Genomic DNA, 24751 nt, shown 5'->3' on the forward strand with positions numbered 1-24751 from the left:
CCTGCAGCCACTGTGCCCCTTGAGGACCGGTTTGAACACCCATGCTTTATTCATACTTAGGGTTCATTAGGTCAATTATTTAAATTTTAAATATTTAGCACAATGTTATGTTGGTGTTTGTCCAGTTGGTGGTGTTGGTAAATTCCAATCATAGATTAGTAGATATTCTCTTCTCTAATTAGTTTTATATGGTGAAATAACCTAAATACTATAAGTGAGTATATCTTTATTTCCGCTGAAGCCTCTATGAACCTTCTCTCATGTGAATTTTGTATATATATATATATATATATATATATATACTATATACATAATACAGTGGTACCTCGTCATACGACCGCTCGTCATACAAAATGCTCGTCTTACGGGGGAAATTTCGATCGAATAATTCGCCCGTGATGCGACCAAGCCAGGTGGCCATGGCATTTTTTTTGCATATCTTTCGTGTATAACAATATTTACGAGCACCGGATGAGTTATTCAGACCAGGAAACGCACAACGCGCATCCGCGGGGAAAAGAGGGCTTTCTGGGTAATGAAGGATACTCGTGCACACAACGCCGACAGGCAATGGCACTCAGAATAAAACTTTACCCACAATCAATACGTGGGTAAACTCAGCTGCTGCATTTCCTGTTATTTTTATCTAATACGAGGAGTATTATATTACTTCTCGTTGGCTGCTCATAAGAAAATCAGGGGCACTGGCTCGCAACAGCATCCCCGGTAGCAACTCTATCATAGGCGCCGTTCGAGGGGATGCGAACACAGATGCTACAAGCTAAAAGGAGCCGCTAGCCAGCGCCCCCGAAGCTCCCATGAGCAGCAGAGCGATCGCTGCTAAAAGACTGCTGCTCGTTGGCAAGTGGTCGTGCGTTATCCGATTGTGAGGACATTTGTGTGCATCATTTTCGGAATATTTTGAAGGGAATAGTACGACAGCAAACAGCCCATCGATAGCGAACGTGAGGGTGGAGTGTTTGTTCCGTTTACGAGTGCGTTGTGTGGAAAAAAAAAACGAAGACCCCCGCCCCTTTTGTGCCCCTCTCCCCTCGGCGAAATCCGCCCAATTTTAGTTAGATTAAACACTTTATTTCTATTAAACCACTAGTTATGTGTTACTTTGTTAATATATGGCGAATTATAAGAAATACAACATTTTTTTTCAATCCAATATCCTGTTTTTGGTGTTTTTTTCAGAGAGTTGGAACGAATTAATTTGTTTCCCATTCATTTCAATGGGAAACTTCCGCTCGAGTTACGAGAATCTTGTCATACGAGCTCAGTCCCGGAACGGATTAAGCTCGTATCTCGAGGTACCACTGTATTATAAATTAAGTTGTTGTTTTTTGCAATGTCTTTAACTCCTTCTTTCCCCACTCCCTTGTAGTTGAATTTACAGATGCCTCTTTGGCTTCATCTTTTACTGTTACATCTCCTCCTCTTGCTCCACTTCCTCCCACTACTGCTGCTCCTACAACAATTAGTACCTCAACTACTACTACTACTACTACTACTACTACCACCACCACTATTACAATGTCTACGAGTGCAACAACTACTACTACGATCGATACAACTGAGGCAACACCTGCCACAACACCTACTGTGCTGGTCATCAACAAGAATACTGATAAGAATGTGTTGGGTACATTTTGCTCTAATTTACATAGCCTTCGCATACAGTGGAACCTCTGAGGTTAAATAATTCGTTTTAAGAAGCTCGTCAACCTTTGATCCGATTTAAAATGATACTTTTAAAAAAAGACTTCATTAATAAAATGTCAAACAACAAAACACATTTCTAAAATTTTATGAATTCTGAAACAAATAGCAAAACCTATGCACACAATTACTCGTGAAATGTGGTGACATGTGGTATCATGACTTTTTTTTATCTCAAATGTTATAGTCATTTAAAAAATATTTAAAACGTTAAATCAAACTCTGAAAAAAAAATACAAACTACAAAGAAAAAAACTCAAACATTGCTTCAGGTCAACTTCAAAAGTTCCACTGCTGCGCCTGAATTTAATGGAATTTTATCTGAAAAAACAGTCGACATAAAAGTGAATAAATAACAAATAGAGTGACTTAAATGTATCACGCAGAAATAGTAGTAGAAATGTAGTCAAGAAGTGTGAAGCTACACTTGTAGTAGTATGTTTTAGAATGCACACTTCAATGTTTAAAAACACTCCAAACTCAAAGGTTGACATAAAATACAAAAATATAAAGGGACAAAATAAAATCCTCAGAATTTCTATTTTACTAAGGGTAAAATTTCTATCAATGAAATATACAATTTACTCCAAGTTTAGAGTGTAATCTTGATTGTAATTCTCATCATTTATATACACTGAACAAAAATATGCAGTAAATGCAACAATTTTGCTTTAGCTTCAATTTTTTTCCCTGGACTGGACTGAAAGAGCTGAAATCTCCATTTACATAGAAGGTTGACAGGGCCCCTCAAATATTGCTCACAAAGCTCATAGTGAGTATTTCTTTGTGGAATCCACTGCTCCGCACACATCCTGATTAGACAGTAAGATTATTTCACAGGCCTCAAATGTGCAGTTTATCTTTAATGTTGGGTTCTTAGGGCTCAGGAAAACCAGTCAGCATGTGGTATGACTGCCATTTGCTTCACGCAGTGTAACACATCTCCCCGCATAAGGTCTTGGTCAGGTCTTATTGTGGCTTTTGGAATATTGATACACTCCTCTTCAAAGGCTGTGCAGGTTGTTGGACAGTTACAAAAACTGGAACACACTGTCACAATTGTTGATACATACGTACTAGCGCCCCAATGCCTGACATGTCCATTGAGTATGCTGGCCATGCAAGAACTAACAGTTCAGATTTACGGAGTTGTTTACCAATCTATGCAACATTGGACCATGTATTATCACACCACAACACGAGGTGATGGTCAAGAATGAAGGGCGGAACAAACAGTGGTAGTCTGGAGGTCCTCATGGTTTCTCTCAGCATTCAAAATGTTACCAATGAAATGCACTTGCGTTCATTGACCATAATGTAGAACCACCATACAATAACTCCACCGCCATCAGAGACGTTTCAATCCACAGCATTGAAATGAGCGAACTGCTACCCCACCCAAAAACAACCAAGGTGTCTGCCTGCCATCTGCCCTAAACTGTGAAAACTGGGTTTCATCTGTGAAGAGAACACCTCTTCAATCTGCAAACACCATCAAATACAAGCATTCCCCTACTTAAGTCAGTTATGATTAGAGATCCACCAATAGTGGATTTTCAAAGGTCGACGCCAGTAGTCGTCAGATTGACGATGCCTAGAGACGATTTTGTAAACTTGAGGCCAATATACTTAATGATTATGGAAGACAACTGAAACACCCATATAAATGAAAATCTTGGAAGTTAAGTTGTTCTAATCGAAATTAGAAAAGCTCATCACCCAAACAGAAAGGATAAATTAAGCTATGATATCAGCTATATTTTGACTAGTGTTGGCCGAACTAATAAAAAAAACACCTAATACCGTCCCGATACATCAGCCAGCCAATATATTAGTCGACCTTCATATGAAAAATCACCACTCAAACAGTGAACATAACATTATCCTCTTGTATCGGTCAATGTGCGATCCAGAAAACTGTCTGTATACCAGTATCTGTTGGTTAACCTTTGGTCATGATAACAAATTGCCATTAGGTTGAGACACCGATGAAGACATTTAGCATGCAGATGAGCTTCCCAGTGATGGTTTCTGACAGTTAGTGTTGAAATGCTTTGGTTTTAGCAAACCAATTCTTGCAGCAGCTCAGGCAGGTCTCATATGATCTGGAGGTGAAAATGCTGGTGGTCTGGTGTAGTTACACATACTCTGTGGTTGTGAGGCTGGTTGGATGTATTGCCAAATTATTTGAAACACCTTTGTAGACGTGTTATTGTAAAGAAATAAAATAAATTCACAGGAAGCAACACTACAAGTCAGAATGTCAATTCCACGGTCTTTCAAAATTTGCAACATCTGTGGCATTGCACCATATGATAAAACTGCACATTTCATAGTGGCTTTTTCTTGTAGCCAGCCTAAGGCTCATTTGCACAATAACCATGCTGTCTCATCAGCATATGCTACTTCTACAAGATGAGATGGATTATCTCAACAAATGAGTAAAGCTCAGCTCACTAAACAGATTTGGATATGTTTGTGAACAATTTTTGAGGGAAATTCTTTATTTTGTCCTGTAATATTTAGATGTATGAGTTCCGCTCACAAGACAAAATTATTGTGTATGTATGTATGCATAAAAGCAGCAGAGGTACCACAGGTAGCACAGGTATCAAACCGATTCCACAAAGGGCCAAGTGGGTTCAGGTATTCCTCCCAACCAATGAAGACGACACCTTGGCACCAATCTGTTCTCTTTCAACTGTAATTAGTTGATTGCAGGCAGCTGCTGCTTGTTTCAGCAGAAACATTGGTCAAACTGTCTGTGTGCTGTTTCAGTTGGAAGGAAAACCTACACCCACGTGGCGCTTTGTGGAACCGGTTTGACACCTGTGGTCTATAGGGTGCCCCCAAAGTGGGGGTTTTGATCTGCGACCCTACTGACCTTTGACACTTTACCTCTGCCACCCATTATGCAGTGGTCCACAGGCGAGAGATCTGGAATCTGACGGTGGAGCATAACAGTAACCACGCTAACGTCAGCTGGAAACACAACTTCCCGCCCGACAACAGCAAGTTTGTGGTAGAGTTCACTGTGGACAGTAAGAATCCAGATCCTGCTGGTTTCTATATCAAGCTAAAAAGTTTGGTCTTTGTCGTGGCAAAGATAATGCCTTTTGTGAGTTTTAAAAAATCCTATTGTAGACTTTTATTTTATTTTCATAAATTTCGTTAATCCATGAGAAAAAAGGTTGGTTTAATAATAACTAAGTAGTAGTCCATAGAGAGGATGGTACAAATTAGTCAATAATTACTAAAATATGAATTTCTAAAATGTTTCAGTTATTTTCCCCATTTCTTTCCCCAAAGAAATAGAAACAAAAACAGTAGCAACAGCAAAATACTTATTGAGTTTAATTTAGCATAAGACAGTGACACGTCTACTGATGAAATTATTTCGTTCCAGAAGTGGTTTCAAATTTTAATTTTTTGTAAGTAGTCGCATTTTAAGCGTAAATCAATTACAATTTTTCCAACACTACCCCCTACACCAGGGGTGGGCAAACTATTCCACAAAGGGCCGCAGTGGGTGCGGGTTTTCATTTCAACCCATTGAGAGGCCACCTTTTCACCAATCCGGTGTCCTACAAGTGCAATCAGTGGATTCCAGTCAGGTGCTTCTTGTTTTCTGCAGGAATCTCATTGGTTAAACTGTCTGTCCTATATCGGTTGGAACAAAAACCTGCACCCACACCGGCCCTGGAGGACCGGTTTGCCCATGCCTGCCCTACACCCTAAAGTAAATCTTAGATTGAGATCTTGTATGAAATATGTGAGAAAGACAAAAAAATAAAAAAAGGAAATGATTAATTAAGCCATTAAAATAAGACATTGCAAAGATATGTTCCATTGAGATGGAAGGTTGAGTATGTAGCCAAGTAAAGATGATGGTGGGATGGGAAGTGAGAAGGAGACACACGTTTGGCAGCTGAGAAACACACACATGCACGTAAACACAACTCAACAACTTAAAATCATATTACATTTGTTGAAATATCGCTTCAGTGATGATTGCCTTTGATGACTTCATAATTTTCCTAAATTCCCCCACATCATCAGATTGGGTGATGGCACACCTCGTGACTTTGATAACAGACTCTGCTTCTTCTTTTCACTTGCACTGGGAATAACCTTCATGGTGCTCATGATGAAAAACAAAGATTAAAGGTGCATTTAGCACACTTGGAAAAAGTCAAAAGAGCCTGTTAGAGCCCTGTGGCGATCGAAGGCACACGAAAAGCATCATGGAGACGCATATCCCTCCGAGCCAATGGGAGGCCTCTGCCGTGACTGCTGTCAAAGCCATCATGGCCGCAGTCCTGGCCTATGCAGTCAAAGCCGTCAAGGCCTTAATGACCACACTCCTGGCCTCCACCGTCATGGCCACAGTCCTGGCCTCTGCAGTCATGGCCCCAGTCCTGGCCTACGCCGTCATGGCCGCAGCCCTGGTCTACGCCGTCATGGCCGCAGCCCTGGCCTCCAGACAGATACACAGGGTTTAAATAGGCAGACATAGAACAATCAGAAACACCTGGATCACATGAGAGGTAGCAAGCAGCAGATACACCAGGTACGGGGAAATGACAGGTGAACGCAATGGGCAATCACAAAGACAGGTCATGTGTAACACTGGGACAAGTTAGCTAGCTCGGGTGTTAGCTACTCTCATCTCACATTAATTTAAAATAGCCTAATGACGATATCATCCACCAAATCTACATTTTCCTCTTCTGCCAGACTTCGAGGTTGGGACAATTGATCTTCACCCAGCTGCCGGTACTCATAAGCTTTCTTATCATAGGATACGTACATGTTACATTCAAGTGTCCCAACTGACCTTGCAGGCAATATGGCTTTAGGACCAATTCCAATTGCCAACCCCAAATCATGATCTGATTGGAGGGAGGACAGAACCCCACAAAGTGGATACTCACATCCTTGAACAGATTCCGTACAATGTGGTGGCAACACAATCTTGTTGAATTCTGATCTGACTATGAGCTCACCATTGATACACATCCATTGCCTTAGCAAACATTATTTCCACACCTAATAATAAGATAGATTGTACAAGATATACTATACAGTAGATATATTATGTTTAGCTGGTAAAGAACATGTTTATAAATATGGCTAGAGAAGATAACGAATACATTATTATAGCTAAAAATGACTAAAACGTGCAACATTTCTTAGTCTATTATTGCAAAACTGTTTTGATTAGTCTGAATACCTCCATTTTTTTTAACAATAGAGATTCTTGGATGATGTAGAGGAATGGCATGCTTTCCCCTTCTGTTGTTTGGTTTTGCTTGGTGGATGGATTCATGTCGAAGGATCTCTATCCTAACTCATTGGCAGCATTGACTGCGATCTACGTCCATATGAAATAGTATTCCAACTGAACTGGGAATCAGTTGCTCTCACTGATACTGAAACATGATTTTACGGTACCCGGACATTTCGTCGCCGGACACTTCGTCGCCGGACACTTCGTCGCCGGACACTTCGTCGCCGGACGCTTCGTCCCCGGACAATTCGTCGCCGGACACTTCGTCGCCAGACAGTTCACCTAACCTTAACCACTAACCTTAACCACTATCCCCTAATCCTAACCACTAACCTCAACCACTATCCCCTAACCCTAATTCTAACCACTAACCTTAACCACTATCCACTAGCCCACGACGATTTAAAGAAAAATAAAGTTTATAAATAAAGTAAAGAAAAGTTTAACATCTGAGTTGTTATGTCACGTTGATTCTTTTTGGAGTCTCTCCAAACGTGGAGCGCTCAACGTAGGAACCGTTTCGTGCGTAGCGTGTTTAGAGACGAGCACATTTAGTACTTGCAAACGCTCAAATGTAAATGTTTGTGTTGTCAAGCGAGTTTTTGCTGTTTTATTTTCTTTAATAAAGAAAAAGAAAAACTCCTATATGTGAATTTCACGTTGATTCTCTTTGGGGTCTTTCCAAATGTGGAGCGCTCAACGTAGGAACCGTTTTGTGCGTAGTGTGTTTCGAGATGAGCACATTTAGTACTTGCACACACCCAAATGTTAATGTGTTTGTGTTGTCGAGCGAGTTTTTGCTGTTTTATTTTCTTTTACAAAAAAACATAAAAACTCCCATCTGTGAATTTCTTTTTAATAAAATTTTTAATAAAATTATTGTATTTATTGCCTTTTATCTTAAAAACAATCGTTCGTGAGTCCGGCGCCGAATTGTCCGGCGACGATATATCTGTTCGACGAACTGTCCAGCGACGAAGCGTCCGTTCGACTAAGCGTCCGGGGACGAAGCGTCTGGGGACGAAGCGTCCGGGGACGAAGCGTCCGGGGACGAAGCGTCCGGGGACGAAGCGTCCGGGGACGAAGCGTCCGGGGACGAAGCGTCCGGGGACGAAGCGTCCGGGGACGAAGCGTCCGGGGACGAAGCGTGCGGGGACGAAGCGTCCGGCGACGAAGTGTCCGTCGACAAAATGTCCGGTCACGGATTTTACATTGCCATATAGACCAGGTTCAAATAGTTTGGACGTCTATCATTGTCAATTCTAGCCAATTGTCAATGGGTTTTGTTGGATCAACTTTGAAATCTTTGAAAGCATGAAGCATGACATCACCACTGGCTGCCTTCTCACATTTTGTGCTTCTCAGTGCCTTGTTTATGCCTGGGTGAAGTTTTCATTTGCTACTGGAAAGATGTTGGTTACATAATTAAGGGTACACAGATAAGAGTTTGGTTTATGCATTTCACTCAGTTGAAAAAATTAGGAATAGATTTTATTTTCTTGAACCCGTGCCCCATTTGCTTTGACACTTTGATTGCCTCTGGTAAATAACACAATTTGGAAAAAACGAAAATAAAAGGTGAGCTCAAATGAGCCTTTGACTAATTGTGAGAATTTTCAAAATCAGTTTTTACACTGCTTACTTGTATATTTTCCAGAGGGAAATCAGCCTGGATGATAGCGATGTGTATCACACAATTTCAGTTCTGTGACTTAATATCATAAATCTGAATAAATCATGTGATGCTTTGGGATTCGAAATGCTTCGCTGTCGGCATAAGTATCAAACACAATGCCACAGGCCCCTAGAGTATGATTGGCCCCTTCTTGTGTCTCCAAGGCGACAAGACATTGAAAACTGTACCAGTGACACATCAACCCCCATTTACTTTGACGGATTTGATCGTGGGTGCCAAGTACCATCTGAGGGTTTACTCCCACGAACTCAGGAGCGTCACCAGCAAATCTGTCACCTTTGAGATCAAAGCAGGTGAGACCACACCTGGCCTGGTGGAGTCGGATTTTGCAGCCCTATGAGCACACCGGTTGCAAGGATGATGAGCAAGTCTTTTTACATTTAAGTGAATTGTTATGTGGAAAGCTATCAATCTGCAGAGGTGAACAGAATACATGTGCTTGGTAATGTGTACTTGGTGAATCAGAATGTAATAATCTGGACATTTTATTATGGGGGGTATGGTTGAAAGTATATCAGCATAATATCAACGTTTGTCACTTTTGTGTGTCCTTGAGTTGTAGTCATTTTAAAATTCAGTTTAAGTCAGTTTAAAATTGATATTTAATAACTTGAACGCTGGGTATTTCATACTTTGTCACATTTCACTCATTGACGATGGGTGAAATGTTTCTTTTCGTGCTTGGCCTGTTATCCCTGGACAACTCAAAATGTGTTTGTTTTTTAAACAAATGATCAATGTAGATAATATAATATTGTGTGTAATCACTATTGAACTGTCTTTAAAAATGATGTATTTGGTTCTAGAAATGGCAAAAAAATATCCAATCATATGAGGTGCTTGCTCTATGGGAGAGCATTATTTACTTCTAATTCTAATACAGTAATACCTTGACATACGAGTGTCCCAACATACGAGAAATTTGAGATACAAGGAAAATTCCAAGCAAATTTTTGCCCTGAGATATGAGACAAATTTGACATATGAGCATACAAGCTGCGCAGTGATATTCATGACGATGATGAAGTTTATGTTATGTTATGTAGTGTAGCGAACCGAAAGTGTCAATTCTCCTCCGCCGTTAGCCGCTACCATCTGTCTCAAAGGTAAGCACTCCGTACACAATAATGTCACATTTTATTGCAGATCATATCCAGTAGATAGGTTTTTTGTTACTTTGTGAATGTAGGTTGTGAATTAGAACAATTAAAAACATGTATTTGCATTATAATATCATATTTTTAGGTGTTTTTTTAGTGGGTGAGAACGAATTAATTTGTATTTTGTTATAACAAATGGGAAAATTTGATTTGAGATACGAGTAAATTGACATACGAGCTCGGTCGTGGAACGCATTAAGCGTGTATTTCAAGGTATTGCTGTACTCTTAATATTAACTAAAGCTTGTTTTCTATGTGTGATTTTCTAGGAGTGAGTCACGAGATAGTACTTCTTAGTACTTCTTTCCTGCATCAATAATAATATGATCAGGATTTTAAAACAGCATTTGAATGGATTGCCCTGTGCACAATAACTCACCTTGTCTTCACTTTTTCCTCTTCTTTTCTGTGTGTATGCCTGTATGTATGCCTGTGTGTCTTGTCTTATGCACATCATCAGCCTACATTGATCAAGTAGACATCGCAACTCAGGGCTGGTTCATCGGCTTGATGTGCGCCATCGCCCTTATCATACTGATCCTTCTTATTGTTTGCTTCATTAAACGGAGTCGTGGCGGCAAATATCCAGGTAATAATTATGTTAAGCAAAGTTTATAGTTACATGGTCTTAAGTTCACACTTGGTTCACATTCGGTACACTAAGTAGACATCAGACAAAATGGGGGGGGTTGTCGCTGGATGCCTATCGCAGCTAACTATGGGCACCAGCCGGGTGACAACCTGAATCGGTGGCCAGCCCAACGCAGGGCACTTTCATGCTTACAATCATACCTGGGGAAATTTAGAGTGCAAATGTTCCATACTAAAACAAATATAAATACCAATACGCATATGCGCGGTTTAAAGAATGAAAGCATATTCCTAATTTGGTACTTGCTACAAAAATACTTAATTTTCTAAAAAATCACATTATAACATAAATGGATTGATGATAAAATAATGTACCACTTTTACTTCAGTCTATCTTTACCAAAAATGATTAATAAATGAATGAAAACAAGAATCATAAAAGTAAAGTTACATCATACATTATTGTTACATTATTTTACCATTCATAAATTTTATTGTAACATTGGGTCGTGGACATATGAATTAACGCCTGTCCCAGAGAACAAATTGTAACATTTAACAAAAATTAAAGGCCTGGTTTGAATACTTAAGTTTTGTGAGTTGAACAACAACAGACTCTTTGTCCTTCAAAAGAAGCCATTTGATTTATTGAACATCGTCAAAGTGTTGTTTAACTGTTAAAGAGAATGGACAAGTTAATGCAATCACTCTTCCTTGCCTGGATGATTTGAACATTGTATATGTGAAGAATGTAGTATTGTATACAAGTAAAATAGACTTCTTTGCATCATGGTATTGTATACAGATCCAGATTAGAGGTGAGATCTTAAGCCTGAGCCCGACCTGAAATTCCAGTCGGGTCGGGCCTGAAATGTAAATCCTTACTTCGGGTCTGGTCGGGTCGGGCCGGGCTTCTTTCTCACGGAAAAAAAAAAAGTATACTAAAGCGTTGTGGTGTCTCTTGCTCATTTTTTTTTAAATATATATAAATATATGTTCATAAAAATATATACTAAAATGAAGTGTGGATACTAAACCAAGGAATGCTTGTTATAAAATATATAATTTGGATAAAACAAAGAAGGCGCTGTAATGTAATTGCAATTGGAGCCGCAGAGCCAGAGCATGCTCGGCGCACGTCACGTGAACGCTGCCGTCTTAATAATGTTCCCCTCCGCAAGTCCACATCTATTTTGACCTGGTATCCCCAATATTGAGGAGCAAGAAGTTAAGGATAAACTAAAGACAGAAGAATTGAAAAGACAAACACGCACCGGTAAGAGTGAGGTGTGGTAAAATTTCAAATTGATTGTTGAATAGGCGACAGAAACTTGCGTTGGCTTCGCTGAATGTAATCAATGTGGCGCTTTGCTTTCATACGAGAGCAAAAAGACTGGCACCTCGACCCAGAGCAGACATTTAAACAGTTGTACTGACAAAAGTGCTGATCGCCAAACATTTAGATTATCATATAAAAGTTGTACATATTTATACAGTCTTGTTTAACTTTTCGTTACAAAAGACATTTGTTATCATAAAACCATAAAACCAGACCCCCTCCTCCTCCCAACTGGGGAGTCCCGAATCCTCACAAATAAAATATGAAATTTCGGGTTTGCTTCGGGCTCAGGCCTGCAACTCAAGTTAATACGCTGGGCTCAGGCCGGGTCGGGCTTAAATACCCGCGGGCCGGATCAGGCTGTATTTTTTTCGGCCCGATTTTACCTCTAATGCAGTTCATCTCAACAGAACTTTTCCTAAGAGCAGACCCTAATTTATATTTTGGTCGTGCATCTCAAAGTTGTATTTTTAGAAAATGTTATAATTGTTTACGCCTTACACGATCCCCATCAAAAATGGTCAAACATTAATAGCAAATAGCAAATTTTGGAATAAAGCAAATGACTTGGTCATGCCAAATTAAAAATTGTTTTTTTTTTTAAACCAACATTATGAAAAAAAGTTATTGATTCTGTTTCATTGATAAGCATAAAAATTGAATAATCATGACATTTATTAACATATAATCAATAACCTTTAACACCTACAATTACAAGTTTGCAAGTTAACAACAAAAATGAATTTTGAATTTCTTTATAAAAACTTCATACTTGACCATAATGTTTTGCAGTTTCTATAATGTGTAGATGGTGGTTGCATCACTGGTTTCGCAAGTCATCTAGGTAGGTGGTGCTATTATATGTAAGGTTTTGAACTAACATCCACGTTGAACACTGAGATCGCAGAAGAACAAACAACTAAACTTGGCTGTTGAAAAACATAAAAGCCACTTTAGAACAATATTAAAGCCACAGCTGACAAAGTAGTCATACTAGATGGTTTTGTAAATGTATAAACTAAAAAATATTATTTACACACAATTTTTTTTTATGAAATCAAATAATGATGAAATATTTTCCTGAGACAATGACCTAACGTTTTTTTTTTCTTTTTCAGTCCGAGATAAAAAAGATCTTCCTTTGGACTCTGTTGATCATAAGGACCCGGATGGCTCCTTTGATTACCAGTAAGTGTTACCAAACTTTATTTTATTATTAGTTTCAGCAAATGCAAAATCACAACTCTGAAGCTGTTTGAAAAAACACCATAACCTTGCAGCGCATTGTGTCAGGAATGGCATGCGCTGTGAAAACTTGAAAAAATATATTATATGAATCAATTTAAACAAGATAACCATCGAAAGAGACAATGCTGCTTAAAGGAAAATATATTTGTGAAATTTAATGATGCTGTAAGGTCAGTTTGACTAATTCCTTCTAAACAATAAATGAAATCTGTTTGAAAATAAGTGCTGGAAACATGGTCGAAAGCTGAGAGCAAGTCAGTTCTGAATCTCTTGAGTTATGGGTAGAAACGTTTTTGAATTTTGAAGTTTTTGTTTAAGATGGGTTTAAAACATCAACTGTTGTTGTCGCGAGCCAAAGCCTAGTCTTGTCACTGCTTTCTGGCCCGCCCCTACTACTTTATAAGTCAGTCGGTTATCAATTTTTGGCAAGTGGTGGTCTTATTTAAACTACATACTCAACAATGAGAAGTAATGCATTATTGGATTGGATTGGATTGGATAACTTTATTCATCCCGTATTCGGGAAATTTCGTTGTTCCAGTGGCAAGAGGGTGAGGATGCAGGAATAGGAAAGGCATTTTAGACATAAATAGATAGGTAATAGATAGGTAATAAGTAGGTCAAGAAATAAATACATGAATAAATATATAATTAAATAAGCGTGTTGCTTAGGACATATATACATACATACATACACATAAATGTACATGCATGCATACGGTAGGTCTTAACACGCAGCCATTTTTTTGTTAAAGAGCCTGACAGCTGATGGGAGGAAGGATCTGCGGAAGCGCTCCTTCCTGCAATGAGGGTGCCGCAGTCTATTGCTAAAGGAGCTTTATTTAATGTTTTAATCATTGAATATGTTAGGGTTGGAAACAACAGGGCGGCCCATTGGGGCGAGTGATTAGCGTGTCGGCCTCAGAGCTCTGGGGTTCTGGGTTCAAATCCAGGTCGTTCCACCTGTGTGGAGTTTGCATGTTCTCCCCGGGCCGGCATGGGTTTCCTCCCACATTCCAATAACATGTATCGTAGGCTGATTGGACACTCTAAATTACCATTAGTATGGGTTTGAGCGTGCATGGTTGTGCCCTGCGATCGGCTGGCCACCGATTCAGGGTGTCCCCCTCCTCTGGCCCGGAGTCAGTTGGGAAAGGCTCCAGCACCCCCCACTACCCTAATGAGGATAAAGCAGTTCAGAAAATGAGATGAGATGAGATGTAAACAACAGCCTTTACTTTTGCCCAGTTCAACAATTTCTTCATTTTAATTTGACCGTACAGGACCTTTAAACGATCATAAGGTTTGTCTTTACAGTTAAATCAATGCACAAAGATGTAACATCCATTCATACACTGCCTGTGTGACTTGCAGACAGCCTTTAACAGAAATTCTGTAATCCAATATTTATAGCCACAATGATATTTTGTTTGAGATTTCTTCTTTTAGGTCCAATGAAAATTGAACTGCAGTCGCAATAATGTAGTTTCTCAAAAAAATCAATTTTTTTCTGCGACTGCTTTCTGTAAACCGCCACTTAATGAATGAGGCCTATATATATGCTGTATTATGTGTCTTGTGCTCCTTTCAGGTTCCACTGATGGCCGAGGAATCATTCTTCTAAAAGCACAATGACTAACTAATTCCTAATTTATCTCCAATTTAATTAAAATGTTTTGTGTTGCATGCTAACTACACCTACTTTGCCTTATAACTTTTTGTACATTTTAAGCAGTGGAAATAATTCTGGGGAAACATTTTGTGTAACATTTTTTTAAAAATACAAATATTTTTTCATTCATCTTCCATACCCCGGATCCTCGTAAGAATTGTGGGGATTTGCTGGAGCCTATCCCAGCTGACTTCGGGGGAAATGCAGAGTAGTACACCCTAGACTGGTCGCCTGTCAGTCATAGGGAAGACGGAGAGACAAACAACCATCCGTGCTCAAAATCATACTGCCACAAGCTGGATTTGAGCCCTCAGATACAAGATACAGATACATACAGCATTAAATACAAATATGTTTGATATTTTAAAGTTCCTCGTCAGAGATGCAGGAAAGGTATACCATCAGCATTTATCTCCCCTGTCAGGTGTTGGTGTTTTGTTTGTTTGGTGCAGTGGGAAATCTTCACGTATAGTATAGTATTGACTAATGTGTCACATTCAGACCTTATCCCAATGGTAGAGTCATGGACTAATCTTTCAGCTCAATTTATTTGTAAAGAGCTCTTCTTTCCTCCATCAAAGCTAACTTGCCATTTAATCACCACTTGTCTCACTCTCATATGCTGAAATCACCTCAATCCCTGAAGAAACCAAAACAAGAACAGGCACTTTGGTTTTGACTAGGCATTTTTCCTGGCATTTGCATGCCTGGGATTTTCCATGACGATATCAGAATTTATGGTGAAGGACATTTGTCAGCCTGTTTGACTTGAGCATTTTTGAACGCCATCCTTACTCCTTCTGGATTTGCAGTTTTGATATTGTAGGCAGTTTCGTGTCAATATGATGTTATGACAACACTCTTGAGTTCTCAAAAGGTCCAACACAAATGCATCCTTAGTGTTGTTTAAGCATTCCAAAAACTCAGTTTGTGGGAAGGCTAGCTCCTTCCAAGTAAAGACCAAATTGTTGTTAAGAGAAGACCTTTCACTCCACAACTGAAGAAACATTTGAATTGAACGGAATTTGAATGGTTAGACATTTAAGAGGCTGATAAAGCTTGCTTGCTGCTTTATCAGATTTTTTGGAAAACCGGGGATTTTATAAAAGTGTTTAAGAGGCACTATAAGATAAATGTTGTTTTGAACCTCCGGACTTTTTGTTGTTGCTCTTGTTACTGTTCACAAAGTGTTGAACTCCACTCATGAACACTGAGTTTTTTGGGCGGATGCTCCACGATGATCACTTGTTTACTTTTCAATGTTCTAAACAAGTTTGTTTATATTTCAAAACTATCTTTTGTTGCTCTTACGTAAGTCATTTTTTTCAGCATGTTACAAGATATGAAATTCAATACAGAGGAAAATACATAATAAAACAATGTTCTTTAGCTAAAATATATTCTATCCAATTCAACGTTGAGTAAAAAAAGGACACAAAGTTAATAACATTTATCATATTTTTCAGATTGTAAATCGCACCGGAGTACAAATTGCAGTAGCCACAAAATGCAAAAGGAAAGGGAAAACAATATACATATATATGTCGCTCTCGTGTATATTGAAATTGTGCATGACGTTGCCACTTAATTTTTCATGTTTGTCCTTAAAATTGTTGGATTAAAAAATTAACCAACACACTCAGAATCCGGAAATCATATACTACAAAAGGCAAGTATGACAAAGCACAAGAAAACAACGCAACCAAATTGGCACGTAAACTAAGGAAAAGGCACAACCGACCAGAAAAAGTCAAAACTAAGGTATTGCAATATCTACACAGGTAACAAAAGTACAGTGGTACCTCGACATACGATCGTAATCCGTTCCGAGACTGAGGTCGTATGTCGAGCTTTTCGTAACTCGAGCAAACGTTTCCCATTGAAATGAATTGAAAGCAAATTAATTTGTTCCAACCCTCTGAAAAAACACCAAAAACAGGATACAGTGGTACCTCGTGATACAACATGCTCGTCATACAACATGCTCGTGGTACGATGAAAATTTCGATCGAATAATTCGCTCGCAATACAATTACATTTTTTATTACTTTGTCAATATATGGTGAATTAGAAGAAATAAAACAATTTTTCCTATCCAATATCCTGTTTTGGGTGTTTTTTCAGAGGGTTGGAACGAATTAATTTGTTTTCAATTCATTTCAATGGGAAACGTTCGCTCGAGTTACGAAAAGCTCGACATAAGATTTCAGTCTCGGAACGGATTACGAACGTATGTCGAGGTACCACTGTATTGGATTGGAAAAAATGTTTTATTTCTTCTAATTTGCCATATAGTGACAAAGTAATAAATAACGAGTGGTTTAATAGAAATAAAATGTGTTTAATAGATGTAAAATTAGACGCATTTCGCGGAGGGGAGAGACGACACACAGAGGCGGGGGGGGCTGTTCAGGGGACTTTATCCACGGCACTCGTAAACGAACAAACAAATTTAAATTAACTTGGATAAATATATACAGACACACTCAAACATACGTTTAATGTAACTTTACACAAAACTGAATTCTAGTTTTGTCTTAATCTTTTGTTACCTTCGTTTTCCGGGTTAGCGGTTTGCCACGCCTCTACCCTCACGTTCGCTATCGATGGACTGTTTGCTGTTGTATTGCCTTCAAAATACAGACGCTCCCCTACTTACGAACGCAATTGGTTCCGAGCGATTGTTCATAAGTTGAATTTGTTTGTAAGTTGATTCAGTGCTATATTTTGTATTATAATTTATGTTTAAGGCCGATATAAGTATATTGAAGGTTTATATAAGTGCATTTGTATGTTTAAGGCTTGTATAAGTAACACGCATTGGTTTGTACTGAAAAAAAAACATTTAATAAAATGGAGAGAATATGTACAGTACTGTAGAGAGAGAGAGATTTATGTATTAGAAACTGGCCAAAAGAAGCGACCTAATGACAATTGCAGTTTTCTTCTTTTTTTCATCATAAATGATGCAGTAGCACTGTATGGCATCATTCAATTGATTTGCAAACTTTGTGCAACGTTCAATATTTGGGTCCTGCTGCTCGATCTTTCTGTTTATAAATGGTACTGACGGTCGAACGATGTGCAACGCTCACCACTCTCACGCGCATCAAAGCTTCGTTATTATTGCCACTCGTTTCAAATGAAATGGCTTGCCTCTTCCTTGCAACTCCCTCAATAGAAGCCTTTAGCTTTTTACCAACCATATTCAATATTGGATGCATGAGATATTTAATGATACAAATGAAAAAGGTTCTTTGCACACTGGAGATACATTCACGCACTTCCGCATTGCAACGAAGAAGAAGGTAGATGCTGGGTGAGCTGAGCTCTCACAGCGCCAGGCGTTGGTATTAGCGGCGGAAAGAAGTACTACTCCGAAAAAGGCGAAATACAAAATTGGACTTGCGAACATTTTTGGACTTAAACGCAATTTGCAGACATGTTCGTATGTACCGTTGTTCGTAAGTTGAATGTTCGTAAGTAGGGGAGCGTCTGTATTCCAAAAATGATGCACACAAATATTCTCACAATAGGATAACGCACGACCACTTGCCAACGAGAAATAGTCTTTAAAGAATGATCGCGGGAGCTTCTGTCCTTAGAAAGAATAACAGGAAATGCAATAGCTGAGCTTACCAGATATTGATTGTGGGTAATGAAGTTTTATTCTGAGAAAGGGTGCCATTGCCTATGGGTGTTGTGTGCACAAGTATACTTCATTACCCAGAAAGCCCTCTTTTTGCCCGTGCATGCGCGTTGTGTGTTTCCTGATCGAAACTCGTCTGAATAAATCATTCAGTCCTCGTAGATATAGTAGTTATACACGAAAGAGATGCGGCAAAAAAGACAGTGCGCTACAATGATAAACAGCCTCTTATGTCATGGCCACCTGGCTTGGTCGCATCTCGAAATTTTAATTGTATCGCGAGCGAATTATTCGATCGAAATGTTCGTCGTACCACGAGCATGTTGTATCACGAGGTACCACTGTACTCATTTTCGTGCCTATAGGGCGCACTGCCCTAAAGGGCGCTTTCTGTCGTTTGTCCATACACAGGGCACGTCAGCTCACTAGGCGCAACTCATGGTAGTGCTAGCACGGAACATATGCTAGCATGCATGCTAGGTAATGTCTTTAAAAGGGCAGTTGAAGCAAAACTAAGTTTTATTGAGTTTTATTTACGAAATGTGTACTTACGTTAATATAAGTCTAAGCATTTAAACATCTACAATGTCCTCATTTTCTGTATCCAACATCAAGAACTCGGCCAAGTGAGCGAGTTCCGTTCAACACGCTGGGTTCCATCTCATTGTAAGAGTCAGAGTTGTCGCCCTGGGGCTCGAAGTGAAAAGCTCAAACTATACTGCTAGCCAACACTTTAGCCCAGGCATCCCGACGCTGCCTGCCAGTCTTTGTGTAACCAATGATGATTGCCATCGTATATCCACTGCTCCCAACCCGTTTGCCTTACATCCAAATTCAGCGTTGTATTTTCCAGCTTCCTCCATTTGCCACAAACCATGGACTTGTTTATGTTGAGATGCCTCCCTGTAGCTCGATTTCCATATTTCTCTGCGTAGCAGATATCTCCCAGTTCGAACTGCGCCTCTTCAGCATGTCTCTTTGCAGGTGGCATTTTTTCTTGTCGGTCATTCAGCTAACCTATGTGCTGGAAAAGAGAACAAAACTGAGAGCCACACACAGACATGACTATAGAAAAATATACTATACGTAAACTATAGAAAAAGAAAGAATATTTATTATCTTTATTTATTTTTACTTAAGAGTTTTTTTGACAGAATGACACCTTGCTTCTCTTTGACTTGCAGCAGCGACGAAGACAACAAGCCTCTTCAAGGAAGCCAAACATCTCTAGAGGGCAATGTGAAGGAGAGCGATGACAGCCTTGTGGACTACGGTGAAGGTGGTGATGGCCAGTTTAATGAAGATGGCTCTTTCATCGGCCAGTACACGGTGAAGAAGGACAAGGATGAAACAGAAGGCAACGAGAGCTCGGAGGCCACTTCACCGGTCAATGCCATCTATTCCCTGGCATAGTGTTGTGTAGCGCAACTTTTCAGACACACTTGCGTGGCCTGCTTTGGAGTGTTTGACGCACAGAGCTGAAGACTATATGAATATATGAAAAAAATACATCTGAAATGTATAATTTCAAAACTGGGCCTCCACAGTGACTGTGGCTCTGCAGGTAAAGCAAAATAATACTAGCGAGGAAGTAGAGGTCATGCCTTTATTTCAAATTTCCATGACCTGGAAATGGAGCCCATTGAAAAAAAAAATGGTCAAATTCCTCATTTTGATTTATACTTGTCTTTTACCCACAGATTCAGTGTGCCTTTGGGGCAGCTTTCAGCAATTTTAGGCATTGAAAAGCGCTCTTTATACTTTTTCCAACATTTCATTAAGACTTTCAGACTTTCTTGGTTTTTCGTAGTTGACTACATATCGGCATATAATCATCAAACTCACCAGTCTGTTAGTAGATATGTTTATCATTGATATATACACAAAGAAAGATTTTAGATTTTCCTCAGCTGGTAGATGACTCATTAAATCTAAATGAATGCTGTACAGTCTTGGCACACACTTTAGTGGCCCGTACATCTATGCACTACACTTGGTAAATACACATCTTTAAAGAAAAAAAACACTGCAGGGTATATCACATGCTTATAATCATATTGCCTTTTACACTGTGGTATAAATTATATTCTTACCTCACATCCAATGTTGTAGTGCAGATGTCCAAAATGGTAGCCACAACAAGCCATATCTGCTACTAGCAGCTTCGAATATGAAGGCAATGCCTCATATTTGTACTAAAATATATTCTGGAGCATGGTAATAGAATCAGAAGGCAGCATGGTGTCAGTTTTACTGGAGGAACACCAGTAAATAAAATGAATTATCTCATAAGCATGCTGACTGATGCTGTCACATTTGTTTCTTTGTATCTAAGTAAGTGTACATGATGATGATCTTAACTCTAAATTTTTTAACTCACGGTTTAGTTTACATATTTTATCTCAGCACTGCAAAATGTATTTAACATAATTATCCCACAATCATATTGTGATAATGGAGTACCGTATTTATTCGAGTATAACGTTCAGCCGTGCATATAACTTGCAACAATAATTTGTGACTAAAAAATTGTATAATTTTGTTTTCATTTTTTCTCAGCTCACACCAAGGATTGCACCGGTACTGGTAACTGGCAAATGCTGAACACATGTCGCCATGACGAAACATTTATTCACAACATATGGTACGGAAACCTGGTAAAACACATTACCAATATGAACACAATTCTCAAATGAAATTTACAATTTTAACTCCTTAGTCTAATTCATCATCATAATATTTAATTTTTTTCTAAGTCTGATTCATCATCATCAGATTCACCAAACAATTGAATCCATACTTCTTGAGTTCTTTTTTCTAAGTGAGCTTTTTTTTCTTCTAAATGAGCCAATGTTGGCGGGGCGAGCCGCAAAGCCTATCCGAGGATAGCTCTCCCTGGGTGGACTCGAGTGAGCGGCGGGGAGGGGGTCTTCCCCGAGGCTCTGTTACCCAGGAAAGGAGCGCCCTGGATGGCATTTGGAAGCGTGCCAGTCGCTTTAAAATAAAATCTGAAAAGCTTCAGCATTTTTTTCTAATTGTGCACTCGCCCCTGCTAGAAGGGCTTTTATTTGCCATGCCCGGGGCCGGTTTTCTTCCGTGCTGGGGACGCTTTCCTCCGTGCCCTATCCGGTCATCGGAGCCTTTTCCCGGGGATAGCCACAGTTTTAATAAAATTTTTGGAGCACTTTGACAGAACGCTGCCGGTATGTGTGTGCGGTCCGCCATCTTGCCTTCCATTCCCGCCTGAAATCTTGGGCGTGACGAGACTTGGGTTGAGAAAGGAAAATTCTAAATGTCGGACGTCGAAACCTCCAAAAACCTTGCGATTTGGTCATAGAGGCGAAGACCTCATGTATAATACGCACCCAAACTTTGCTTAAGTTTTTTGGTACAAAATTTTGCGCGTTATTTTCGAATAAATACGGTAAATAGATAACATATACGTATTATTATTGGCTACTACTTTCTTAAAAGTATTTTCTTATTAGTGACAGCAGAAACATTCCCCACTTCTTTTTAGCTAAGATGAGTAATGCTAAAGTTATATTTGCATGCATTTTCATTACAGGGCTTCTTAAGCTTTTGCGTTTCTCAAGATTTACAGTACGGCATACTGCAATACATAGGTAGAAGTATCCTGGCCCAATCTCAATAAGGCATTTTGTTCAGTAGGTGAAGTTAAGTTAAGGCACACAGAACAATAAAGGAGTATGTGTAAAGCACATATTACCAGGAATGCCGGAATATCAAATTTCATGTCTTTTCTCTAATCTGTATGTCATTCTGTCCAAGTAGGTTTTTAAACACTCTTTTGGCACCTTTGCATTGATTGTCAATCTGTAGCCAAATGTAGTCTTTCAGACAAGTATAAACACTTTCTTTCATTCAAGTTTTTACCAATGCAACCAATTTGTAAACAGTTAAAGAAAGCTTAAGATATGCATATAAATTGTAAAAACATATAGCATGAGAAAAATACATTCATTTGACATGGAAGAAAAAGGTTTTGGTGCTCTTTTTAGAAGGAAATCCGAAGTAAATAACAAATGTAGGCATCATACTTATGTTTGGTTTGAATGGATAATTCTTGCTTTTTGGGGGCAGTATTCTGACAATGTGGATGAGTTTCTACATTGTTTCAGCACAATTACATTTGGCACTATAAAGAACTGCTTCGTCCATTAAATTTACATAAATTTGACTGTAGCTGGCAGCTGGAGTTCACATATTATTTATTTATTCTAGTTTATTTATTGATTCATGTGAATACTATTAATTCATCATTTATTTAATAATTGTTAGATGAACACAGTTTGACTAATTTGTTGTCTTATGTGAGAAATAGCCCAAATGCGTCTAGAATCAGTTATTGTTCATTGTGACATATTAATCTCAGTACTTAAGTGTAACATCTTCAATATATTTTTCTTGCAGCTGGCTTTTCTGAAATAACCCATAACGTTTGTTGTTTAACATGAGAAAGGTCACATTTATCTAGGCATTGTGCTGCTCTTATACCCAGGTTGTATTACTGTTGCTATTGTTATTTAGATTTGTTAATCCACACAAAAAATATTGCTGTTTAATATTCATCATATATATACATTTTCATCAAGAAAAATTAATCCTTTCTAAATATTACAATGTTTTTTTGACTGAACCCAACAGACATTTTTTTTTACCAGATAAGAAAATGTCAGACACCCCTGTTATGTAGCTTTGAGTCACATATGCACTCTGAAACAAAAATAACACCCCACATAATGTTACCTGTTGCTTTGACATTGTAATGTATTGTTGAAAATATACTAATTTCTTTTATCCTGATTGTTTTAAGTCAGTATTGTAAAAAAATGACTATTGTACTCTCTATAATGTAAAGAAGAACAACAGTACTAGAAGTGCTACAGATGTGGCACAAATTCATCTTATTTAAGCCTAGAAAAATTGATATTGGGCAAAATAAATTACTTTTCAGTTATATTCTTTTTTCATTGAAACAGTTTCTCGCCCTTTTCCAACTGTAGAACCAAAATCACTAAAATTGTAACTATATTAGAAATTCAGTACGGTGCATGGAAATGAGAAGAAAAAAGGGACAAGTTAACATTTGTAAATTATTCCAAACTAAGATAATTTTTTTTCCAAACAGTTGTTCAATAGAATCCAGTAACTGGCAATCATAATTCTGGCCTCAGTTTTCCCAGCTTATTAAAAAATGTCAGTAATAAAAAGCTCATAGAAGGCAGATAATTATGGGACAAACAAGAGAGATCACCATGTATATTTACTGTTTCTTGTCCTTCCATTGTGCACAATTTTTCACTGTCTCCGCCTCACCATACAAGAAAGGAAAAAATGTCATTGTGCTGTTGTACAGTGTGCTTTACTTTATTTCTTAATGCAGCAAAGAATAGAACATTTGCAACGTGTTTATTATCCTCTTATGTTTTTATACAACTAATTATCGTGTGGACATCTTTTTTATTATGTTTATCATAGCAGAGCATCTCAATCTTGTTTCGGCAACCGTTTAAGAGCTTTTGTAATAAACATCTATACTCATTAACACAAACAAACTGTCAAACATGTATGATGCAATGTTGCAACTTCTGTTAGCAAAGCCCACTTTATAGTAAAGCTATATATTCTTTTCTCAAATTTTTGCCTGCTGGTCTTTTGTCAGGCAGCCCGGAGTACCAGTGATTAGCGCGTCGGCCTCACAGTTCTAGGGTTGAGGGTTCGATCCCAGGTCGTTCTCGTGTGGAATTTGCATGTCCTCACCGGGCTTGCGTGGGTTTTCTCCGGGTACCCCGGTTTCCTGCCTCGTCCCAAAAAGGTGCAAGGTAGCCTGGTTGGACAATTTTAATTGCCCCTAGGGATCTGTGTGAGTGTGAATGGTTGTCTGTTTCCTTGTGGCTTGCAATTGGTTGGCCATCGATTCAGGGTGTCCCCGGCCTGTTGCCCGTACTTAGCTGGGATAGGCTCCAGCATCCTCGTGACCTTTATGAGGATAAGTGGTTCAGAAAATGAATGAATGAATTGTCTTTTGTCTAAGCTTCCCCTCTCCTCAGAAGTACATACAAGTGATACAAAAGATCTAACGAGGGCTGACATCAATAAATGCCCTAAAGGCCAACAATACTCAGTTGTTTATCTGCATTACCTTCTTTTTTAACACAATATTTGAATGTATAAGTATTGTTTTTCTTTAATCTGGGTTTTTAACAAAGACTTGCAAGCAAAGAAAACTCATATGACTCATTGTGTTTTTATTCTTTTGAGAATACAAGTTATGTTTCTTTGTTTACAAGTTTAAAAATGATTTACAACTGCGCTTCTTTCGGCACAGTTTTATGTCCATATGAAAGCCAGTTCAGG

General features: G+C 38.7%; 1 protein-coding gene across 21 annotated transcripts in view; it reads left to right on the top strand.

Moving 5' to 3' along the window:
• Window positions 1-24031, top strand: part of nfasca (neurofascin homolog (chicken) a) — a 137590-nt gene extending 113559 nt beyond the window's left edge. For 11 of the 21 annotated variants that reach the window (XM_077603957.1, XM_077603960.1, XM_077603955.1 and 8 more), the window contains 6 exons: window positions 1391-1648; window positions 4644-4766; window positions 8855-9004; window positions 10332-10460; window positions 12920-12989; window positions 19555-24031. In XM_077603957.1, coding sequence (XP_077460083.1) covers window positions 1391-1648; window positions 4644-4766; window positions 8855-9004; window positions 10332-10460; window positions 12920-12989; window positions 19555-19783 — 959 coding nt within the window. In that variant the 3' untranslated portion in view covers window positions 19784-24031. Of the gene's footprint in view, window positions 1-1390; window positions 1649-4643; window positions 4844-8854; window positions 9005-10331; window positions 10461-12593; window positions 12646-12919; window positions 12990-14640; window positions 16547-19554 lie in introns of those variants that run through there. The other 10 variants (XM_077603971.1, XM_077603972.1, XM_077603973.1 and 7 more) reach the window with 7 other exon arrangements.
• Window positions 24032-24751: the final 720 nt, after the last annotated feature.

The sequence above is a fragment of the Stigmatopora argus genome, chromosome 6 (genome assembly GCF_051989625.1).
Source record: "Stigmatopora argus isolate UIUO_Sarg chromosome 6, RoL_Sarg_1.0, whole genome shotgun sequence".
Taxonomy (NCBI): domain Eukaryota; kingdom Metazoa; phylum Chordata; class Actinopteri; order Syngnathiformes; family Syngnathidae; genus Stigmatopora; species Stigmatopora argus.